This window comes from Haematobia irritans, chromosome 5 (assembly GCF_050003625.1).
Source record: "Haematobia irritans isolate KBUSLIRL chromosome 5, ASM5000362v1, whole genome shotgun sequence".
Classification (NCBI taxonomy): domain Eukaryota; kingdom Metazoa; phylum Arthropoda; class Insecta; order Diptera; family Muscidae; genus Haematobia; species Haematobia irritans.
In genome coordinates this window covers 53,133,765-53,157,360 of record NC_134401.1, presented here as the reverse complement: position 1 = coordinate 53,157,360, position 23,596 = coordinate 53,133,765, and the positions used below count along the sequence as shown (strand labels likewise).

Below are 23,596 nucleotides of genomic sequence, written 5' to 3'. Positions count from 1 at the left end.
GAGGAAGTATGACCAGGGTTAAATAAATTTAGTCTTGACTACAATTAACAATTGATGTGGCGATTGCATTTAGTTTAGATATTATTTCGATGTTTCTACTTGATAAAAACACTAACAAATCGCATGTGTGCATTCAAATCAGCTTAGAAATTGGGTTGGTACATTTTATAATTATAATCTTTTCTAAAATAATATCAGTAAGGCAAACAAATTGCTATAAACAAATTGTATGAACTATGATTTACTCTAGAATTTACAAAGTACAGAAAATAAAAATATTTGAATGTGTGCAATAAGAGATTTTATAATTCAAATATTTTCTAGAATATGAAAATTTTAAAATTTTTTTAGCTAAGCAAATCAATTGCTGTAACCAAACTGCATAAAAATCTTGTATCTCTACCATTTACAATGTACAGAAAAGAATATTGTTTTTATGTGTGCAAAAATTATGCCTTAGTTTTAAAATACATTCTGTCTATATAATGTACAAAAGCGATATTGGTTGGCTTTCCCATTGAAAATTAGTTGATAATAAGATATATTTTGCGACAAATGCTTTCCTACCATATGTTTCGTGTACAAGTAATTTTAATATAAACTAATTTTAATGTACTGTATGAGAAAGGTATTTATAATTATAAGTAAATAATTTCCATTAATATCGTATCTGAATTTAATTCAGTCCTGACTACAATTAGAAATTGATATGGAAATAGTTTTTACATGGGACATTAAATCAAAATTTCTGTTTTTTAAAGACAACAGCAATTACTTTCTGTGCACTCAAATCGGCTCAGTTGTGGGTGAGAGCTTTTATAATCACCGTATTTTCTAGAATATGAAAATTTAAAAACTTTTTTCAGACGGACAAACGAATTGCTGTGAACAAATTATATGAACTATATAATTGTCTATTAAAGACAACAGCAATTACTTTGTGTGCACTCAAATCGGCTCAGTTGTGGGTGAGAGCTTTTATAATCGCAGTATTTTCTAGAATATGAAAATTTAAAAACTGTTTTCAGCCGGTCAAACGAATTGCTGTAAACAAATTATATGAACTATATAATTGTATATTATTTACAATGTCCAGAAAAGAAGAATATTTCTATGTGTGCACAAATTACACCTTAATCTTAAATGCCATTAAAATAATGTAAAGGCTAAAATTGATTTTTTATTTTTTGGGACAAATGCTTTCCTACCTTTTCTGATGTTTATAAGTTGTTTTCTAATATAAACTAACGGCAATTTTCATGTATATCCATTATGCTTTAACTGTCAGTTAACAGAGAATACAATGCAAATATCTACACTACGGTTAATTTTAACTGAAAATTTTTTAACAATTAAATTCTAACTGGCATATGAAATATATATTTAAAATTGCAGATATGTCCACAGTGCGGTATAAAAATTTGTTAGCTAACGTAGCACTGACGGAGCTTAATTAAAGTGGGGGTAAGTTTTGTAAATTATATGAAAAAGGATTAACCCCTTATATGAAAATAATATTTATTAATATAAGTTTCTTATACAATGTTGTCCTGACTACAATTGCGAATTGATATGGAGATTAGTTTTACCTCAGATATTAAGTAAGCATTTCTGCTTTTTGGGTATAGCAAAAATGTGTTTGTGTGCATTAATTTTTTAAAATTTTTCTTATATTACAGTAAATTAAATTTTATTTCCAATTTATCAACAATAACTTCCTCCGTTTCAAAATGTCTTCAACATTTTTAAAAGCTTGCCTTTTAAATTCTTTTTAAATTGCGCTTACACCATTAAAATTTGCCATGTAAATCACTTAAGGTCCTTATAAAAATTCATAACTTTATGGTGCATTAAACACACACACACACGTAAGTGCAGCATATTAACGCAGCAGGCTCATTTATCAATTTGCCAACATAATAAGTATGAATTGCATGGTTGTAGGAAGTAAGATTCATGGTTTGGAGGGGCAAGGGTTGTGGGGGCGGATATGGATGTGGTTTTGGATACGCAAGAGGCCTATAGGCGTTAGTATGGTTTATCTGTATCGCTTGTTTTTGAGTGTTAATTAAGCGATAAAATTAATTCGAACGTCAACACTTTACATTACCGAAATGAACGAAAGGACGAATGGCTGAATGCAACGAGGACAGAACAAATGAAAATGGTTGTGTATGAGGCTTGTATTGAAAACAAATAAAAACATCAAGTGTCCATGTTTGTTCACAGTATCAACATCATCACTACCACTGATAAAAATTACCATCAAATATGGCCGTTCATAATATGTTTTGCAAATTTGCATACAACTCACACACACACACACCAAATGGCACAAACATGCCGGCAATAATAATATCCCCAGCAACATGGAGCAACATTGTGATGTTTGTGTGTTCATTCATGTGGTTAAATAGTCCAGTATATATGCAGGTATGTTTGATGATATGCCCCGGATACTGCAACGCCCCATAATAAAAGTTGCGAGATATTAATGCAAACACATTCACTCATACACCTACATTACAGCTCATGATGATGATGACGGCGATGATCTGTACTACTACCTCTCTCTCCCATCCATTCGATACCACTGATGATGAGTGGTTCTGTACACGCGAGCATTCACAAAAAAAAACTTCATTCTCGTGTGTTCGTGGTTGTGCAGCCCCACATGTGTAGTGTATATTGGTATGCGGCTTGGAGAAACTCACCATTAATTCCACCATCCTTATGAATATTGGTGGCAACATTAAGTGATAACCACAATGGCGCAAGTGGCTCTGTTCATTCGTTGTTTGGCTTTTTAAAGTCAATAAATTTATGCTTGGTAAAATGGTCAAAATAAAAATAAACAAATAATCCAAGTGGATAGGACAGGGTGATTGTGTGTCGATTGTGTTAAATGGATATAATAGCATGGATGCTAGCAGACAATGGGGAAAATTTGTGAAAAAATGTAGGGCAATTGAGGAGTAGAAATTAATTAAATTTATTTTTTTTTTGAAATTTAATTAAATTAAATTTAAATTAAATTAAATTAAATTAAATTAAATTAAATTAAATTAAATTAAATTAAATTAAATTAAATTAAATTAAATTAAATTAAATTAAATTAAATTAAATTAAATTAAATTAAATTAAATTAAATTAAATTAAATTAAATTAAATTAAATTAAATTAAATTAAATTAAATTAAATTAAATTAAATTAAATTAAATTAAATTAAATTAAATTAAATTAAATTAAATTAAATTAAATTAAATTAAATTAAATTAAATTAAATTAAATTAAATTAAATTAAATTAAATTAAATTAAATTAAATTAAATTAAATTAAATTAAATTAAATTAAATTAAATTAAATTAAATTAAATTAAATTAAATTGAATTAAATTAAATTAAATTAAATTAAATTAAATTAAATTAAATTAAATTAAATTAAATTAAATTAAATTAAATTAAATTAAATTAAATTAAATTAAATTAAATTAAATTAAATTAAATTAAATTAAATTAAATTAAATTAAATTAAATTAAATTAAATTAAATTAAATTAAATTAAATTAAATTAAATTAAATTAAATTAAATTTAAAATTAAATTAAATTAAATTAAGTTTAAACTAAATTAAATTAAATTAAATTAAATTAAATTAAATTAAATTAAATTAAATTAAATTAAATTAAATTAAATTAAATTAAATTAAATTAAATTAAATTAAATTAAATTAAATTAAATTAAATTAAATTAAATTAAATTAAATTAAATTAAATTAAATTAAATTAAATTAAATTAAATTAAATTAAATTAAATTAAATTAAATTAAATTAAATTAAATTAAATTAAATTAAATTAAATTAAATTAAATTAAATTAAATTAAATTAAATTAAATTAAATTAAATTAAATTAAATTAAATTAAATTAAATTAAATTAAATTAAATTAAATTAAATTAAATTAAATTAAATTAAATTAAATTAAATTAAATTAAATTAAATTAAATTAAATTAAATTAAATTAAATTAAATTAAATTAAATTAAATTAAATTAAATTAAATTAAATTAAATTAAATTAAATTGAATTGAATTGAATTGAATTGAATTGAATTGAATTGAATTGAATTGAATTGAATTAAATTAAATTAAATTAAATTAAATTAAATTAAATTAAATTAAATTAAATTAAATTAAATTGAATTGAATTGAATTAAATTAAATTAAATTAAATTAAATTAAATTAAATTAAATTAAATTAAATTAAATTAAATTAAATTAAATTAAATTAAATTAAATTAAATTAAATTAAATTAAATTAAATTAAATAAGAAAAATTAAAAAATAAAAATAAATATAAATTAACTTGCATAAAAACAAAACCCACTGTGTCCATAAGCAAATTCTCCTCCATTGCTATTCACATATATACCAAACAATGTCATGATGATTTCTATAAATAGTTTATATTGCATGTTTTATTTTATTATTTATACATTGTCATGATTGAAATCAACGGAATTTACATTAACTGATGTCGCGATTAAAGTGTTGAGAACATTAAAATGTCAATTATGAATCATCGTACAAAATAAAATTATCAAAAATTTCACATGAAAGCGACCCATATTATTTTCATATTAAACTTAAACCACTGTTATGTGACATTGAGGACATATGTCAATTATCATTAGGCCATACTAAAGAAATAGATGTTAATTTGGGCATATACCATGACAATGAAAACTAAAAGCTGTCGAATAAGAGATTAACAATTTTTACCTAATTTTGCTGTAGCCCCCCCAAAAAATAAACAGAAAACGCGAATTTCCACTTTCCAATCGAGAAAAAAGTGTCAGTAAAATTAAGAGCTAGTTCAAATTAAACTACATTCCTATGTATCCCAATTTGAAATGGGCGGAAAAAATCAAGTATTCAAATTTGATTGATACACAATAAATCCATTAGATTCATAGGCCTAAAACTGCCATTGAGAATGGCAGCAATAGTAAAAATGCCAACACCAACCCCCTCAAAAATAAGGTGGAAAAATCCCAAAAACATTTGAAGGTTTGCGATAAAAAAAACCCACCAGTTTTAGTTACAATATTGTATAGATTTTTTTGAGGATTTTTTTATGTTCTTCCATTTTTTTGTGCTATGGGGAGTTTTATTTTTTTTTATAGGCTTTCTAACAAACTCCTCGTAATTGTTGTCAATTGAATTGTGTTACGATGAATGGCCATTCAATTCAATTTGAATTTTAACCAATTGCTGTAGAGTGTCAAAAATTTAAATATTTGTTAATTGAATTTTTCTACAATTTTGAATGGGTAAATTTCCATAGTTCATATGCATTGCAGTTAGTTTGGGATGTCTATGTTAGAATGGGTAGACATTATTGAATTGCATATTTGAGGATGACTTGACTAATGGTTTCCAGGGGAATTGGAAATATATTTTTTGGTATATATATGCATTTTTTAAAAAATTTGTTCTTAAATATTAATTTAATTAATATTGATTATAATCAATATTTAATATTAAATATTTAATATTTAATACAAATTAATTTGATTTTTATAGTTAAATTAATTTACTTTATTTTTAAATAATATAATGAGAAATTTTTTCAGGGCAATATACAATAAACTACTACGCATAAATACTGCCAAGCTTATAATCAAAAACTATCATTATCGTTATTGTTTTTAGCATGATAATGGCATATGGATTCAAACAAAAAGGGAGACAATATATGTCCCCCCTCCCCGCAGAGCTAATCCTGGCAATGTGGATTGCCAAAATCCTAGAGTAGTTTACCTAACTACCCACCGCAATACAATGCAGCAGACAATGGAGCTTGTCAAAATAGGAAAAATAAAACGTTTGCATTGTGCATCTCATATCCGTGGAATGCAATTTTAATACTTGCCCAAATACTAGGGGAAAGAATTGCTCATATTTAGAACGGCTGATTTCTTTTATGAAAGGACGACATACAATATTTTCCAATGATTATAATGCGTAAAATCGCGATAAATTGGTGGGGATGCTAACGATTTTCCTCTTGCCCTTTTTATGGCATTTGGCAATAGGCGCAATGAGTCTATCTATCAGTCTGTTGGTAGGTTTGTTGGTCGTTTGTTGCTCTTGGAAAAACATTTGGCATTGCATTCTCACTTTACTGGTCATGGTTTTTGGTGGAGTGATAGAGTAGAGATGTTCTGTTTTTTTTTTTGTTTGAATTTTTGAAATATGATCCTATTGTAGCCAATAATCTGTGTAGCATATCAGCACGTGGTGGCAACGACTACGTCAAAGGCATCGTCATCAGCGGCATCATGTGTCCTCAAATTACAGCAATTGGTACAAATGCCTTCCGTTCTTCCGTTTTGTTAGTTCGTCCTTGCCTTTTTTGGTTGTTTCTTGTTTCACTGCATCCTTCCTTCCTTCCGTCCTTGTGTATTGTCCTGTTCCTGCTGCTGTATTCCCCCCCCCCCCTTATACACCATTCCATAAAACCAGAAATTTATGTATAGATTAAGCGCTTTAAAAGCGTTTGTAACATGTTATCTGATCAAGTGTAATTATGAATATTTCCAAGCACACAAAAAAGAAACAAGATTTTCATTCGCTTTTATTATCGCAGGATCGTAGTTAAAGTGTTCCCATTTTCGGGCATGGAGTGCATATTGCTTGGACATTGTCACACAATGTATAAGTGACAATCGGTAGCTGGCTGCTAGCTTAAGTTATAAACCAGCCATATTAAACCTCCACCAATTTAACCCTTGAGTGTTGAATTTCAACCCATACATTTGGGAAATTGAGAGTAATCATGTGGCAAGGATTAAAACGTAAATATGATTTGGAATTATTTTGGAAATGTGATTGGTGAATAGTTTCAATTGGTTTGGAAAAGTGAAATTTAATCGCAGGAAAATATTTAAAATTTTGGGGATATTTTAATTTCCTGGGATTTGTCAAAAAAATAAATAAATAAAATAAAAACAAAAAACGGGAAAAGTTTAGAAATTGAGAGCAATCATGGAGCAAGAATTAAAACGTAAATATTTGGTTTCAATTGTTTTGGAAAAATTAAATTTAATCGAGAGAAATCATTATTCCCTTATTAGGAAATTTTGGGGATTTTATTTTAAATTCCTAGGATTTGTCAAAAAAGACTGAGAAATGTTAGGGAAGGTTTATTAGGAGTTCAAGGAGTTTTTGATGAAACTAATGAATGAAAGATAGATATTTAAATTTTTTTTACATATAGATTTTTGGTAATTTTTTAAAATTTTCTGGGATTTGTGAAAACACTGGGGATTTGTAAAAAAAAGACGGGGAAATGTTAGGAAAGGTTTATTAGGAGTTCAAGGAGTTTTTGATGAAAATAATGAATGAAAGATAGATATTTAACATTTTTGTTACATAGAGATTTTTGGTAATTTTTGAAAATTTTCTGGGATTTGTGAAAACACTGGGGATTTGTCAAAAAAAAAAGACGGGGAAATGTTTATTAGGAGTTCAAGGAGTTTTTGATGAAAATAATGAATGAAAGATAGATATTTAAAATTTTTGTTACATAGAGATTTTTGATAATTTTTGAAAATTTTCTGGGATTTGTGAAAACACTGGGGATTTGTAAAAAAAAAGACGGGGAAATGTTAGGAAAGGTTTATTAGGAGTTCAAGGAGTTTTTGGAGAACATAATGAATGAAACACAGGTATTTAAATTTTTTTATATGGGGATTTTTGGTGATTTTTGAAAATTTTGTGGGATTTGTGAAAACACTGGGGATTTGTCAAAAAAGACGGGAAAATGTTAGGAAAGGTGTATTAGGAATCTAAGGAGTTTTTGGAGAACATAATGAATGAAAGATAGATATTTAAATTTTTTTTATATGAGGATTTTTGGTGATTTTTGAAAATTTTCTGGGATTTGTGAAATTACTGGGCATCTTTGGGAAATTTTTATTTGGTCCAATTAATTTTTATAGTGATAACAGTAATAAAGAAAATGACAGATTTTAAACACAATTTTATAATACGGGAAAATTTTGGGATTTTTAAAAATTTTTAGGGATTTATCAAAAATTGGGAAAATTATGGAAATTGATATACTTTCAATGAACAAGTAACAATGAATGACAATGAAATTTGTTGATAATAACAGGAATAAATGAAACATAAATATTGGAATGTTCTCCCAGGAATTTATGACAAATTTCAAGGAATTATTAGAAAATGTGCAAAAAATCCAAGGTGATTTTTTAGGAATTTATGAAAATTTTCTGAGAATTTCATAGATACAATCTTGTTATTTTCCAAGCATATTCATTAATACTCATAATTTTTAAAATTTCCCAATTTATTTTTATAGGAGAACTTTTTTATTTTGTTTTTCATTGGCATGAATGCCATTTCATATTAATGATAAATTTTATTTAAATAAATTATTTTGTATTTTTTGTATTTTTTCACTGGCATGAATGCCATTTCATATTAATGACAAATTTTATTTAAATAAATTAATTTAAAACTATTTAGGTGTTCTCTAAATATTGGGAATTTATAAAAAAATTTCTAGGATTTGTTTTAATGAAAACTCTTGATTTTTTGGCAACATTTATGATAAATTCTGGACAGCTTGATTAACCAACTTTCAATACCAATAATTTTTTATGAACATTTTCCTATCCCAACAAAGTTTTAAAAATCCCCAAACTGTGAGAAAATTGGAATCGGTCCAAAATTTTACCACACTTCTACTTATTCCCAATATGTTTTACAAAAATCCCCAAAAAAAGAAACTCTATGATGTATTATGCGAAAACTTATTTATTCCCAATTATTGTTTTTTTTTGTGAATATTTTTCGTTTCCAAAAATTTTTTTCCAAATTCCCAAAATTCAAATCCATACAAAATTTATCGAGAATTCATAGAAATCTGGGGAAATTTTATAAATTAAGATTTATTGGAGTTATATACACTATTTCAAACTATTGTCCGTACACAAAACTGTCAAAGCTATATTTCATTGTATCTCGGAAACTATATGGCCAATTCGTTTCAAGTAAACTATATCTTAAAGATCAAGCTTGAATAATTATTTTCTATTTGATACCAAAAAAAGAACGAATAAAATCAAATTATCTAGTTTCTGAGATACGGTGAGATATAGCCTTAACAGTTTGGTATACGGACAATTGTTTGAGACAGTGTAGGTGTTATATTTCCCACAATTTTAAAAATCCCCAAAATTTTGAATATTTTCCGATTCCAACATTTTTTTTTTTTGAATTCCCAAAATGGGGAAAAATCGAAATTCATATAAAATTTATCGATAACCCATGGAAATTGGGGTAATATCTGTGTTATATACATTTCTAATCATTTTAAATTGTTTAGTTAGTTAACGCCTCGTTGGTCCAATATTTTTACAAAAATCCCTAAAAATGTGGAGAAATGCTAATCCATCCTAAATATTGAGAGAACTCATAGGAAAATAGTCAGAAAAAATAATGAGAAATTTACCAAAAATTATTGGATATTTCTAGCTTAGTAAATGTATATTTACACATTCCCCATATTTGTACAAAAATCCCCAAAATGTGGATAAGTCAAAATTCATCAAAATGTTTGCTAGATTTCAAAGAAAATTATTTAGAATTTATAAACAAATTACCGAAATTATGAGAGAACTCATAGGAAAATAATCAGAAAAAATAATGAGAAATTTTCCAAAAATTATTGGATATTTCTAACTTACTAAATCTATATTTACAATTTCCCAATATTTTTACAAAAATCCCCATAATGTAGATAAGTCAAAATTCATCAAAATGTTTGCTAGATTTTAAAGAAAATTATTTAGAATTTATAAACAAATTACCGAAATTTATTAGATATATATTTCTAACAAATACAAATACATATTTATCAATATTGTTACAAAAATCCCCCAAAGTTTCGAAATTTTCTCAAACCTTATTTTGTAATTTTCTTACCTCTTAATTTATATTATCCTTTTCTTGATCTTCATTAGTGTGAATAATGTTTTTTATGCTTTTATACAAATATCCTAAATGGGTATTTACAAATTCCCATTATTTTTACAAAAATCCCAAAATGTAAAGAAATTCAATTCCATCTAAAACTTTGCGAGAACTTATGGATTTTTTTTAGAATTTATGAAAAATGTAACAAAATTTAAAAATCCATAACATACTAAATGGATTTTTACAAATTCCCAATGTTTTTACAAAAATCCCCAAAATTTTGAAAAATCCCAAAATTTTTGTTTTTCAAATTTTTTGTTGTCCCATTATTTTTACAAAAATCCCAAAATGTAAAGAAATTTAATTCCATCTAAAACTTTGCGAGTACTTATGGATTTTTTTTTAGAATTTATGAAAAATGTAACAAAATTTAAAAATCCATACATACTAAATGGATTTTTACAAATTCCCAATATTTTTACAAAAATCCCCAAAATTTTGAAAAATCGCAAAATTTTTGTTTTTCAAATTTTTTGTTGTCCCCCTTAATTTATTTTGTCCTTGTTTTCATCCTCATTAGTATGAATAATGTTTTTATGTTTTTAAATTAAAAACCATTACCGTCCAACCTACCTTCTATCACTACCCAAACGCCCTTTACTTTACAAAATCACCCTTATTTTTGTAGTAAACACCACCAGTAAAGAAGTAGCACACTCCCATTGTATAGAACTATGGGAGATTGCTCTATTTTATCTTATCATAATGATATAACTTTGATCTAAAGTAATCCGATAAAGCGATTGTTCTTTTTTTTGTAGGTTTGGATTCATGTAGACCTCATGTCCTGACGTAGAGCGTGTTTTTAAGCTTAAGCCTTTATACAAATTAAAATGTGGGAAAATGTAACAATGTTAGCTATGGTGAAAGGTTCCAAGACATAGTTGCTCATTTTTGTAAAGAGAATATTGCCGAGCCATGTGATATTCTAAAAGGCAAGGAGGATGATTTTCACATATTCGAAACTGTAGTCTTTTTGGAAGCTTGGGACATTTTTTGTTTTTGGATTTTGGACGAACTGACGATATTGCGAGGATTTTAAATAACATACCTTGGACTGCAATTTTAAAGATATTATTGTTTTGATTATTTTTTATTTCCATTTTTTTAAATTCAATGTCAAAATCATAGCTTTTAAAATCTCTTATCTTTACGATAGAAAAGAATCACTTTTTAATTGACTGCATAAGCTAAAAAAACAATTTTAAAATCTTTCCTCATCATAAAAAAGTGAATGGAACCAGATGAGAGCAAAATTGTTTTAATATCTAAACTCGACAATTTTAGTTGTCAATCTTTTTTGCCCATTTTGGCACATTGTTTTTGTGCCATCGAAATTATCTTGCAATCATTGCCATTTATTGCCACAAAAAAAAAGAAGAACTCCCTACTTCTGGCTATCAACGAAAAAAGCCACATGGCTCATTGAATCTATATGGCCAGAGGAGCCCACACAGGCCAGTCAGTTGTCTAATCGATTTATAACAATGACAACCACCCAAAACATGATCAATAACAATTCCGAGTCTTTTGGTCTTTTCGATAAAAACCATTTGTCCACGAAAAAAAAGGGGTATCTACACCATCTAATAGTCCAAGCTTCGACACTTCCAATAAGAAAACTAACTGAAAAACACATGTGCACCCATTCCTATATTAATGTACCCCCCCGCCCTTACCTTCCGTTTGCCCACCCACAAATATACTTGTCCATATGATTCTTCTATGAATGTCATGAGGGAGTCTATAAAAATTTGTCACCCTGGAAATTAATTGCCCTTGAAACACTGAACAACAGTGAAAACAATAGGACTTCAAGAATGATAATAATTCCCCTGTAAAAACACATGCACCAAAACAAAAGGCAAATATCCCAAAACATACACAAAAAAAGAAGGTAGAGCCAGGTTAGAGTTAAATATGCGTTTATATTCCATTTAGAATGATGTGTTCTATGTTGTATTCGGTCCTTGTATGACTTGTTCATGGAACATATCCATATAACCATTAGGCGATGAAATGTGTAGTTCAGAAAAGACAAAAAAATTACAAGCTATTCGTTATAGTAAATAGTAATACATTCAGAAAAAGAAAATTTGTATTTTCTATAGAACATTTTGTAATAATTTTCAATTGAAAAAATTTTAAAGAATTTTCCCTAGAAATTTTTCTAAGAATTTTCTACAGAAAATTTTTTAAAAATTTTCTAAGAATTTTCTATAGAAAATTTTTTGAAAATACCCAAAATATGGAAAAATCAAAATTCTTAATGAATTAATGAAAATTGGAATTATATGTGTATTATATTACTCATACTTCGTCTTTTCCCCAGTATTTGAACAAAAATCCCCAAAATTTGGAAAAATTCCAATTCACCCAAAACTTTGCAAATTCTACAGAGTTTATGAAAAATTGATATCCATGCAAAATTTATAGAGAATTAAGGGATAGTGGAGTTATCACTTCTACTTATATCCAATATTTTTACAAATCCCCCAAATTTTAGAAAAATCCAAATCCATTCAAAAGTTTAGGTTTGGTATAGTGGCGATAATTTGTGATACCACAGGTGGTTAACTTCTCTCTTTGGGAGCCACCGTGGTGCAATGGTTAGCATGCCCGCCTTGCATACACAAGGTCGTGGGTTCGATTCCTGCTTCGACCGAACACCAAAAAGTTTTCAGCGGTGGATTATCCCACCTCAGTAATGCTGGTGACATTTCTGAGGGTTTCAAAGCTTCTCGAAGTGGTTTCACGGCAATGTGGAACGCCGTTCGGACTCGGCTATAAAAAGGAGGTCCCTTGTCATTGAGCTTAATATGGAATCGGGCAGCACTCAGTGATAAGAGAAAAGTTCACCAATGTGGTATCACAATGGACTGAATAGTCTAAGTGAGCCTGATCCATCGGGCTGCCACCTAACCTAACCTAACCTAACCTAACTTCTCTCTTACTCCTCCAAAACATTGAAAACACTTCAAAACTTATGAAAAATTAAAAAAAAATTATTGGTTATACATTTCTAACATACTAAATTACAAACTCCCAATATTTTTTTATAAGAATCCAGATCAAATCCATCCAAAACTTTGGGAGAATTTATAGAGTTTCCTTAGTATTTATGAAAAATTTACCGAAATTTATTAGATATAGAATATATCAAACATACTAAAAGCATATATAAAAATTCCCAATATGTTTATAAAAATCTACAAAATTATGGAAATTGCCAAAATCCGTATAATTCCGATTTGTTATATTCCCCTTTTCATTTATGTTTTCCCTTTCTTCATTCTCATTATTATTAATTATGTTTTTATGCTTTTAAACAAACATCCTAAATGCTTATTTACAAATTCCCAATAATTAGAAAAAATTCTAGCAAATTTTCTATAGAACATTTTCTAACAATTATCTAGAAAAATTTTCTTTAGAAAATTTTCTAAGAATTTTCTATAGGAAGATTCTATAGAATATTTTCTAAGAATCTTCCATAGAAAATTTTCTAAGAATTTTCCAGCGAAATTATTTTAAAAATATTCCATAGAAAATTATTTAAGAATTTTCCACAGAAATTTTTTAAGAATTTTTCATAGAGTATTTTCTAAAGAAAATTTTCTAAAATGTTTTTCTCTAGAAAATCTTCTACATTTTTTTTCTATTTTTCTAAAATTTTCTAGAATTTTTTCTACACAACATTTTCTAAGCATTTTCAATAGAAAATATTCTAATAATTTTCTATAAAATAATTTCCTAAATATTTTTTCTAGAAAATTTTCTAAGAAGTTTCCTAAGAAAATTCTATAGAAAATTTTGTAAGAATTTTCTATAGAATATTTTCTATGCATTACCTATAGGATATTTTCTAAGAATTTTCTATAGAATATTTTCTATGAATTTTCTATAGAAAATGTTCTAAGAATATTTTATAGAAAATTTTGAAAGAATTTTTCTAAGAATTTTCAATAGAAAATTTTGTAAAAAGTGTCTATAGAATTTTCTAACAATTTTCCATAGAATATTATCTAAAGCGAATTGTGTGACAAAAATGTTCTATAGAAAATGTTTAGAAAATTCTTAAATTTTCTATAGAAAATTTTGTGACAGCTGTCTATGTGACAACAATTGTCTATATAAAATTTTGTGACAACAATTTTCTATAGAAAGTTTTGTGACAAAATGTTCTTTTTATAGAAAATCTTCTAAAATGTTCTTTTTTTAAAGGACATTTTCTAGATTTTTTTCTAAGGATTTTTATTGAAAATATTCTAAGAATTTTCTAAAAAAATTCAATAGAATATTTGCAAAGTACTTTAATAGAAAATTTTCTAAGAAGTTTATTAAGAAATTTCTATACAATATTTTCGAAGAATTTTCTACAAAATATTTTCTAAGAATTTTTCATAGAAAATTTTCTAAGAATTTTTATAGAAAATTTTGAATGAAGTGTCTATAGAAAATTTTCCAAGAATTTTCAATAGAAAAATTTTGTAAAAATATAGAACATTTTCTAACATACAAAATTTTCAAAGCGAATTTTGTGACAACTTTCTATAGTAAATTTTATACAACAATTTTCTTTAAAAATTTGTGACAACAATGTTTTATAGAAAATTTTGTGACAACAATTTTCTATAGAATATTTTGTGACAAAATTTGTTTCTATAGAAAATCTTCTAAAATTTTTTTATATAGAAAATTTTCTAAGCATTTTCTATATAAAATATTATAAGAATTTTCTTTAGAAAATATGCTAAGAATTTTCTATAGAAAAATTTCTAAAATAAATTTCAATAGAAAATTTTTATTTTTTTTTTCTATAGGAAATTTTGAAAGAATTTTATATAGAATATTTTCTAAGAATTTTCTATAGAATGTTTTATAAGAACTTTATATAGAAAGTTTTCTAAGAATTTTTTATAGAAAAATTTGAAAGAAGTGCCTATGGAACATTTTCTAAGAATTTTAAATAAAAAAAATTGTAAAAAGTTTCTATAGAATTTTCTAACAATTTTCCAGAGAAAATTTTCTAAGAATTTTCTAAGCGAATTTTGTGACAAAAATTTTCTATAGAAAATTTTGTGACAACTTTCTATAGCAAATTTTATACAACAAGTTTCTTTAAAAAATTTGTGACAACAATTGTCTATAGAATATTTTGTGGCAACAATTTTCTAAAGAATATTTTTTTTACAAAATTTGTTTCTATAGAAAATCTTCTAAAATATTTTTCTACATAAAATTTTCTAGAATTTTTTCTAAAGAAAAATTTTTAAACATTTTCTATATGAAGTTTTATTAGAATTTTCTTTAGAAAATGTTTTACGAATTTTCTATAGAAAATTTTCTAAAAAAAATTTCAATAGTAAATTTGTATTTTTTATAGAAAAATTACTAAGAAGTTTCTTAAAAAATTCTATAGGAAATTTTGTAAGAATTTTATATAGAATATTTTCTAAGAATTTTCTATAGAATGTTTTATAAGAATTTTATATAGAAAATTTTGAATGAAGTGTCTATGGAACATTTTCTAAGAATTTTAAATAAAAAAATGTGTAAAAAGTGTCTATAGAATATTTTCGAATAATTTTTCATATAAAAATTATCAAAGAATTTTCTATAGCGAATTTTGTGACAACAATTTTTTTATAGAAAATTCTTAGAAAATTTTGTATAGTAAATGCTTAGAAAATTTTCTATAGAAAAATTTGTGACAACAATTTTCTATATAGAATTTTTGATATCAATTTTCTATAGAAAATTTTGTGACAAAATGTTTTTGTATAGAAAATCTTCTAAAAATTTTTGCTATAGAAAATTTTCTAGAATCATTTTTTACAGAAAAATTTCTAAGCATTTTATATTTGAAATATTCTATTATTTTTTATTGAAAATATTCTAAGAACTTTCCATAGAAAATTTTCTAAAAATATTTTCTATAGAAAATTTTCTAAGAAGTTCTTAAGAAACTTCTATTGGAAATTTTGTAAGAATTTTCTATAAAATATTTTCTAAGAATTTTCCACAGAAAATTTTCAAAGAAGTGTCTATAGAAAATTTTCTAAGAATTTTCAATAGAAAATGTTCAGAAAATTTGTAGTAAATTCTTAGAAAATTTTCTATACAAAAGTTTGTGACAATTTTTTATAGAAAATTTTGTGACAACAATTTGTGACAACAATTTCCTATAGAAAATTTTGTGACAACAATTTCCTATAAAAAATTTTGTGACAACAATTTTCTATAGAAAATTTTGTGACAACAATTTTCCATAGAAAATTTTGTGACAACAATTTTCTATAGAAAATTTTGTGGCAACAATTTTCTATAGAAAATTATGTGACAACAGTTTTCTATAGAAAAATTTGGGACAACAATTTTGTGACAAAAATGTCTTCAAAAAATTGTCACAAGATTTCCAAAAAAAAAAAAAAATATCAAAACATTTAATGAAACATTTCCACAATTTTTTCTATAGATTATTTTTTCCAAAAATTTTTATAATTTTTTTTACAGAAAATTTGCCATTTGTTTTGCTCCGTGTATTGATCTAAGTAATTTAGTCCTTGACATTACCACACATCGTTCACGAAGAGAAAAAAATTCCTTGTTAAATGTGTGTGGACAGACACTTCCACACAAGACATATGGCCTAAGTTTAACAAGGAGTGCATATTTCTGTTGTTTTTTTGTATTTTCTTGTATTCTTCGTTTCTACATCATGAAATAGAGCTGAGTATGCAGTTTTATATAGAAGGGAAAAAATGAGGAAAATGAATGGAACGCAGATAACCCCCAGTAGTATTGTACTACAACGGGAAAGGATAGATGTCAGCATGGTCAATGGATCTAATCCTTTTTAGTGGGCGCTACCTTGAAACTTCCACCATTGGTAATGGTTTAATTTCCAAACCAATAGCCTTTTTTGGGCTAACCTTTAACCATACCGACAGGCATCAGACCCTCTTGTATTTGATGATAGTCTCAGGGATTTTTCCTATAGGTTTTTGGGGTTTGCTTGTTTTATGTGTGACAACTCAATTTATTGATAGAGTTTCGACTGGTAGTAATGCTGCTGCCATTTATTCCATGCCATCGAATGGTTTTTAGTGGAGTTTGATGCGTGCCGGACGCACTTAATTAACTGTGACAATCAATTTCGTATGCAACTTATGGCTCAATTATTTCCTATTGGAGTTTTTCTTGCCCTCGGCGGGAAAAAACGCATAAGGAAAAGTACTTAGGATTTTTATAAATTATCCTTTGATTGCAAAACGTGAGCTAAAGAAAATGTTGCAATTTCTTTTTGTTTTTGTGATGATGATAATTGCTTTTAGTTTTTCCGCTGATTTATGGGGGTCATTGTTATCTGGTACTTACTTGTTTTGTCACGGAGTCAATGAGACGCACAAAAATGTCCTGTTCTTGGCGGGCACCTAGAAAAATACACAAAAAAGTAGATTTTATAGATATTTTTGCAATGAATTTCCAAACAAACAATCATTTTATATACAAATATTTTGTCAAAGAAGTTTTATAGTGAAAATAATTTTTGACAAATATTTTATAATTTTGTGACAAAAATGTTTGGGACAAAAATTTCATATACAACATTTTTTCACAAAAATGTATTCAAAAAATTTTTCTTAAAATAAAAATTGGCCAAACATTCATGCCAAAACAAATTTTGTGACAAAAATGTCTTCAATAAATGTAAGAGGACAAATTTTTAAAAATTAAGAAAAAAATGAGAAAAAAATACCAGCGAAATTTCATAGAGAAAATAATTTTTGACAAATGTCTCCAATAAATATAAAAGGATAATTTTTATAAATTAAGAAAAAATGAGAAAAAAATACCAGCGAAATTTCATAGAGAAAATAGTTTTTGACAAATATTTCATAATTTTGTGGCAAAATTTTATATTCAAATGTTTGGGACAAAAATTTCATATAGAACATTTTGTCATAAAAATGTATTCAAAAAATTTTTCTAAAAAAAAAATGGCCAAACATTCATGGCAAAACAAATTTTGTGACAAAAATGTCTTCAATAAATGTAAGAGGACAATTTTTAAAAATTAAGAAAAAAATGAGAAAAAAATACCAGCGAAATTTCATAGAGAAAATAATTTTTGACAAATATTTTATAATTTTGTGACAAAAATTTTATATTGAAATGTTTGGGACAAAAATTTCATATGTGTTACATTTTGTCACAAAAATGTATTTAAAAAATTTTTCTAAAAAAAAATTGGCCAAACATTCATGCCAAAACAAATTTTGTGACAAAAATGTCTTCAAGACAATTTTTAAAAATTAAGAAAAAAATGAGAAAAAATACCAGCGAAATTTCATAGAGAAAATAATTTTTGACGAATATTTTATAATTTTGTGACAAAAAATTTATATTGAAATGTTTGGGACAAAAATTTCATATAGTACTTTTTGTCACAAAAATGTATTCAAAAAATTTTTCTAAAAAAAAAATTGGCCAAACATTCATGTTAAAACAAATTTTGTGACAAAAATGTCTTCAATAAATGTAAGAGGAAAATTTTTATAAATTAAGAAAAAATTAGAAAAAAATACCAGCAAAATTTAACAGAGAAAATAATTTTTGACAAATTTTTTATAATTTTGTGACAAAAATTTTATATTGAAATGTTTGGGACAAAAATTTCATATAAAACATTTTTTCACAAAAATGTATTCAAAAAAATATTTCTAAAAAAAATTGCCCAAACATTCATGGCAAAACAAATTTTGTGAGAAAACTGCCTTCAATAAATATAAGAGGAAAATTTTTTTTAAATTAAGAAAAAATGAGAAAAAAATACCAGCGAAATTACATAGAGAAAATAATTTTTGACAAATATTTTATAATTTTGTGACAAAAATTTTATATTGAAATATTTGAGACAAAAATTTCATATAAAACATTTTGTCACAAAAATGTATTCAAAAATTTTTTTTTAAAAAAATTGCCCAAACATTCATGGCAAAACAAATTTTGTGACAAAAATATCTCCAATAAATGTAAGAGGAAATTTTTTTATAAAGTAAGAAAAAATGACAAAAAATACCAGCGAAATTTCATAGAGAAAATCATTTTTGACAAATATTTTATAATTTTGTGACAAAAATTTTATATTGAAATGTTTGGGACAAACATTTCATATAGAACATTTTGTCATAAAAATGTATTCAAAAAATTTTTCTAAAAAAAAATTGCCCAAACATTCATGGCAAAACAAATTTTGTGACAAAAATGCCTTCAATAAATGTAGGAGGAAAATTTTTATAAATTAAGAAAAAATGAGAAAAAAAATACCAGCGAAATTTCATAGAGATAATAATTTTTGACAAATATTTTATAATTTTGTGACAAAAATTTTATATTGAAATGTTTGGGAGAAAAATCTCATGTAGTACATTTTGTCACAAAAATGTATTCAAAAAACTTTTCTAAAAAAAAATTGCCCAAACATTCAAGGCAAAACAAATTTTGTGACAAAAATGTCTTCAATAAATGTAAGAGGACAATTTTTAAAAATTAAGAAAAAATTAGAAAAAAATACCAGCGATTTTGTACTTCATCCCGGTGTGTTTTTTTTTTTTTAAATTTTTGTACACTTACCATTGGCATATAACAGCTGCAGCCTATATTGTATACCATTATTTGTTTTTGTTGTATCCGATTCTGAATCTTTTTCGATGAATCCTATAAATGCAGTACGTTCAATCTCTATGGGTTGACCGGCACGATCATACAAGGCAATCACAAAATGGAAAAAATTCGATTTTCTCAAATTGCTGGGTGGCTGCTTCTCAAAATGGGCACGACCAATGCCAAGGCTGGAATGAGAGAGTGCGAGAGAGAGAAAAACAAATCCAATTAAAATAATTTATCATCATGTATTTAATGTCATTTTAGCCCTAATAATCATAGTTAGGCCTGCCTAATGAAGTTATTTTCCAGGATAATTACTTAAACTGGTAGTCAGTTCAAGTTGATGTCCTGGCTATGTAATCAACAACCTGGTGACTAATAGAGAAATAATTACAAACAATGAAAACAAAAGTAAGAGGACCTAGGAATGTAACCTATTTAGTGTGATATTTTACATACATGACAAGACTCTTTCCTGGGATCAGTTAGAAACAATGAGGCCATATGAATTAATACTTTAAGGTTATATGAATGAATAATATCCTTTATTTTGTGTGTGTGTGTTTTTTTTTGTAATTGTGGACAATTTTTCCCCACAAACTGACATTAGACCAAGAACTGCTGACAATGCATGGGCAATTGGTGGCCAAAATAAATACAAATAAAAGAAATTTATTATCACAAATAAACATACACATACAGTTGAGTGGTGAAACCATCTATGGTTATGTCCTTTGTCTACTATTCTATATTTTTAGTGGATTTGCCATTATTTTTGTGTGTTTTCTGGGCTAAGCAAATATTTTGTCTGTCTTTCTTGCCATTCATTCATTCATTCATTCACTCATTGTCCTTTTAACCAAAAATAATTGCAGACACACTTTAGACTTCCCAAAAAAAAACAACCAACTCCTACTAAAACAAACCAGATTACATCAAACGTTTGCCTAGCTACTCCACTAACTAAACATTTTCACTAACTAACAATTAAACTGGGAAAACATTACCATCTATCTTTCGATAGGACAACAGACAACTGAAAACAAAAAATGCAGCATATGTAAGTCATCCAAAGGTAGAGAAACAAATAGAATCAAAAAATGAATGTTAAATACCAAGGATCATAACCTTTCTAGTAAAGATACTTGCATACTGAGTTTGTAACAAGCACGGATATGTATCAAGCCACAGTACTTGGTCATATCAAAAAATAAACAAACATAAATCTAGCAGACAATTTAACATGGTTGGAGTTTATTTGTATGTCATACATATGTTTGTATTTATTTGTTGTTGTTATTTTTTGGGGGTTTTTATAAAGAATCTCATAATTGTCCTTTATTGAAATGAACTTTAAGGAGGAATTATGACAATATGATTTGTTCTTAGCAAAAGCTATAACTCTAATAATTCTATTACAGTAAAGCAGTAAATTTCCAAATTTAGCCTCAGCACCCTATACATTTATTTATAGTATTTTTTTTTAATTTAATATACAGTTCATATTATATAAATAAACAAATTTGATAACAAAAATATCATGGAAAAAATTATAAAAAAATATATGTTTAATAAAATAGTTGGCAAGCTATTTAAATTTTAAACCCAAAAACTTATAAAAACTTGTTATTAGGCAAATAAATATAAATGATTAATTTTAATTAATTTAATCACTTTATATTATTTTTGTTCAATATATTTAGGTAAATTTAATAGATACTTTATTTTATTTATATTAATTACAATTAAATTTTAAATCTATGAAATTATGAAAGCTTTTTAAGACCAAATAATATTATAGTATATATTAATTATAATTGGTTTAGCCAATTTATATTATTTTCACTTAAAATAATATAGATGAACTTAATTTATATTAGTTAATTAATAAGTTTTAATTTTATTTAAAAAAATATATATAAAATAACTTTTTAGCAGAAACGTTAAAATAAATTAATTTATGTTTTTTTTTTAAATTAATTTTATTTTAATTGGTTTAGTCATTTTTATTTATATTAATTAGTTACAATTAAATTTTAATTTTAAATTCATAAATTTACTTTTAATTTAATATAACAATTTTTGGGCATTTGTTTGTAACGCCTAGAAGGAAAAGTTTAGTTATTTAGTTATGTCCGTCTGTCTGTCTGTCTGTTCATGTATTTTTGTGTGCAAAGTACAGGTCGCAGTTTGTGTTCGATCGTCTTCAAATTTGGCATAGCGTCTTTTTTCGGGACAAAGACAATCACTAAAATCGGTTCAGATTTAGATATAGCTGCCATGATCTAGCCATAATTGGCGTGTTTATCAAGCGATCTTCTTCAAATTCTGTACATCCGAATATTTTATGAGTCTCGAAAAACTTGCAAAATATCAGCCAAATCGGTTCAGATTTAGATACAGCTCTCATATATATCTTTCGCCCGATTTAGACTCATCTTACGTACACTCCACCATGGATTGCGTATAAACTTCTACGAAAGACTGTCATCCACAAATTTCAACTCACTCGGATGAAATTTGCTACTCCAAGAGGCTGCAAAACCAAATCTCGGGATCGGTTTATATGGGGGCTATAAATGATTATGGACTGATATGGACCACTTTTGGCATGGTTGTTAAATATCATATAGTAGAACCACGTACCAAATTTCAACCAGATCGGATGAATTTTGCTTCTCCAAAAGGCACCGGAGGTCAAATCTGGCAATCGGTTTATATGGGAGCTATATATAATTATGGACTGATAGGAACCAATTCCTGCATGGTTGTTGGATACCATATACTAACGTTCCAAATTTCAACCGAATGGGAAGAATTTTGCTCTTCCAAGGTGCTCCAGAGGTCAAATCTGGGGATCGGTTTATATGGGGCCTATATATAATTATGAACCGATATCGACCAATTTTTGCATGGGTGTTGGCGGCCATATATTAACATCACGTACCAAATTTCAACTGAATCAGATGAATTTTGGTCTTCCAAGAGGCTCCGGAGGTGAAATCTAGTGATCGGTTTATATGGGGGCTATATATAATTATTGACCGCTATGGACCAATTTTTGCATGGTCACTAGAGACCATATACTAACATCATGTACCAAATTTCAGCCGGATCGGATGAAATTTGTTTCTCTTAGAGGGGGCTATACGTAAAAGTGGACCGATATGGCCCATTTGCAATACCATCCGACCTACATCAATAACAACTACTTGTGCCAAGTTTCAAGTCGATAGCTTGTTTCGTTCGGAAGTTAGCGTGATTTCAACAGACGGACGGACGGACATGCTCAGATCGACTCAGAATTTCACAACGACCCAGAATATATATACTTTATGGGGTCTTAGATCAATATTTCGATGTCTTACAAACGGAATGACAAAGTTAATATACCCCCCATCCTATGGTGGAGGGTATAAAAATTGTCATTTGTCATTGAGCTTAACATGGAATCGGACAGCACTCAGTGATAAGAGAGAAGTTCACCAATGTATACCACATGGAATGAATTTAAATCCATCAAATCAAATTCATAAACTATTTACTAGAAAAAAATAATATAAACTAATTTAATTGTAATTGATTTTAGTCATTTATTCATTTCACTTATATTTTAATTCCAATTCCATCAAAATATAAAAACGTTTAATAGAAAAATTAATATAAAAAAAATTAATTGTTATTAAATTAATTTTGATAGGTTTTATCAATACATTTTTTTCATTTAAAATAATTTATATATTTATTTATATGATTTTATTACAATAAATTTTAAATTTTGAATTCAAAAAAGTATAAAATTGTTTGAAATAATGTCGCTCAATAATTGTTTTTGTATGGTATGTTAATAATGAAATAATT

The 23,596-nt window shown here is 26.3% G+C and overlaps 1 protein-coding gene across 1 annotated transcript in view; it reads right to left on the bottom strand.

Moving 5' to 3' along the window:
- LOC142238668 (transcription factor collier) overlaps positions 1-23,596 on the bottom strand; it is a 96,471-nt gene that overhangs the window by 58,948 nt on the left and 13,927 nt on the right. Inside the window, exons 2-3 of the mRNA XM_075310369.1 lie at positions 19,703-19,920; positions 17,444-17,499 (exon numbers count right to left, since the gene is read on the bottom strand). Of these exons, the coding sequence (XP_075166484.1) occupies positions 17,444-17,499; positions 19,703-19,920 (274 nt within the window). The remainder of the gene's footprint in view (positions 1-17,443; positions 17,500-19,702; positions 19,921-23,596) is intronic.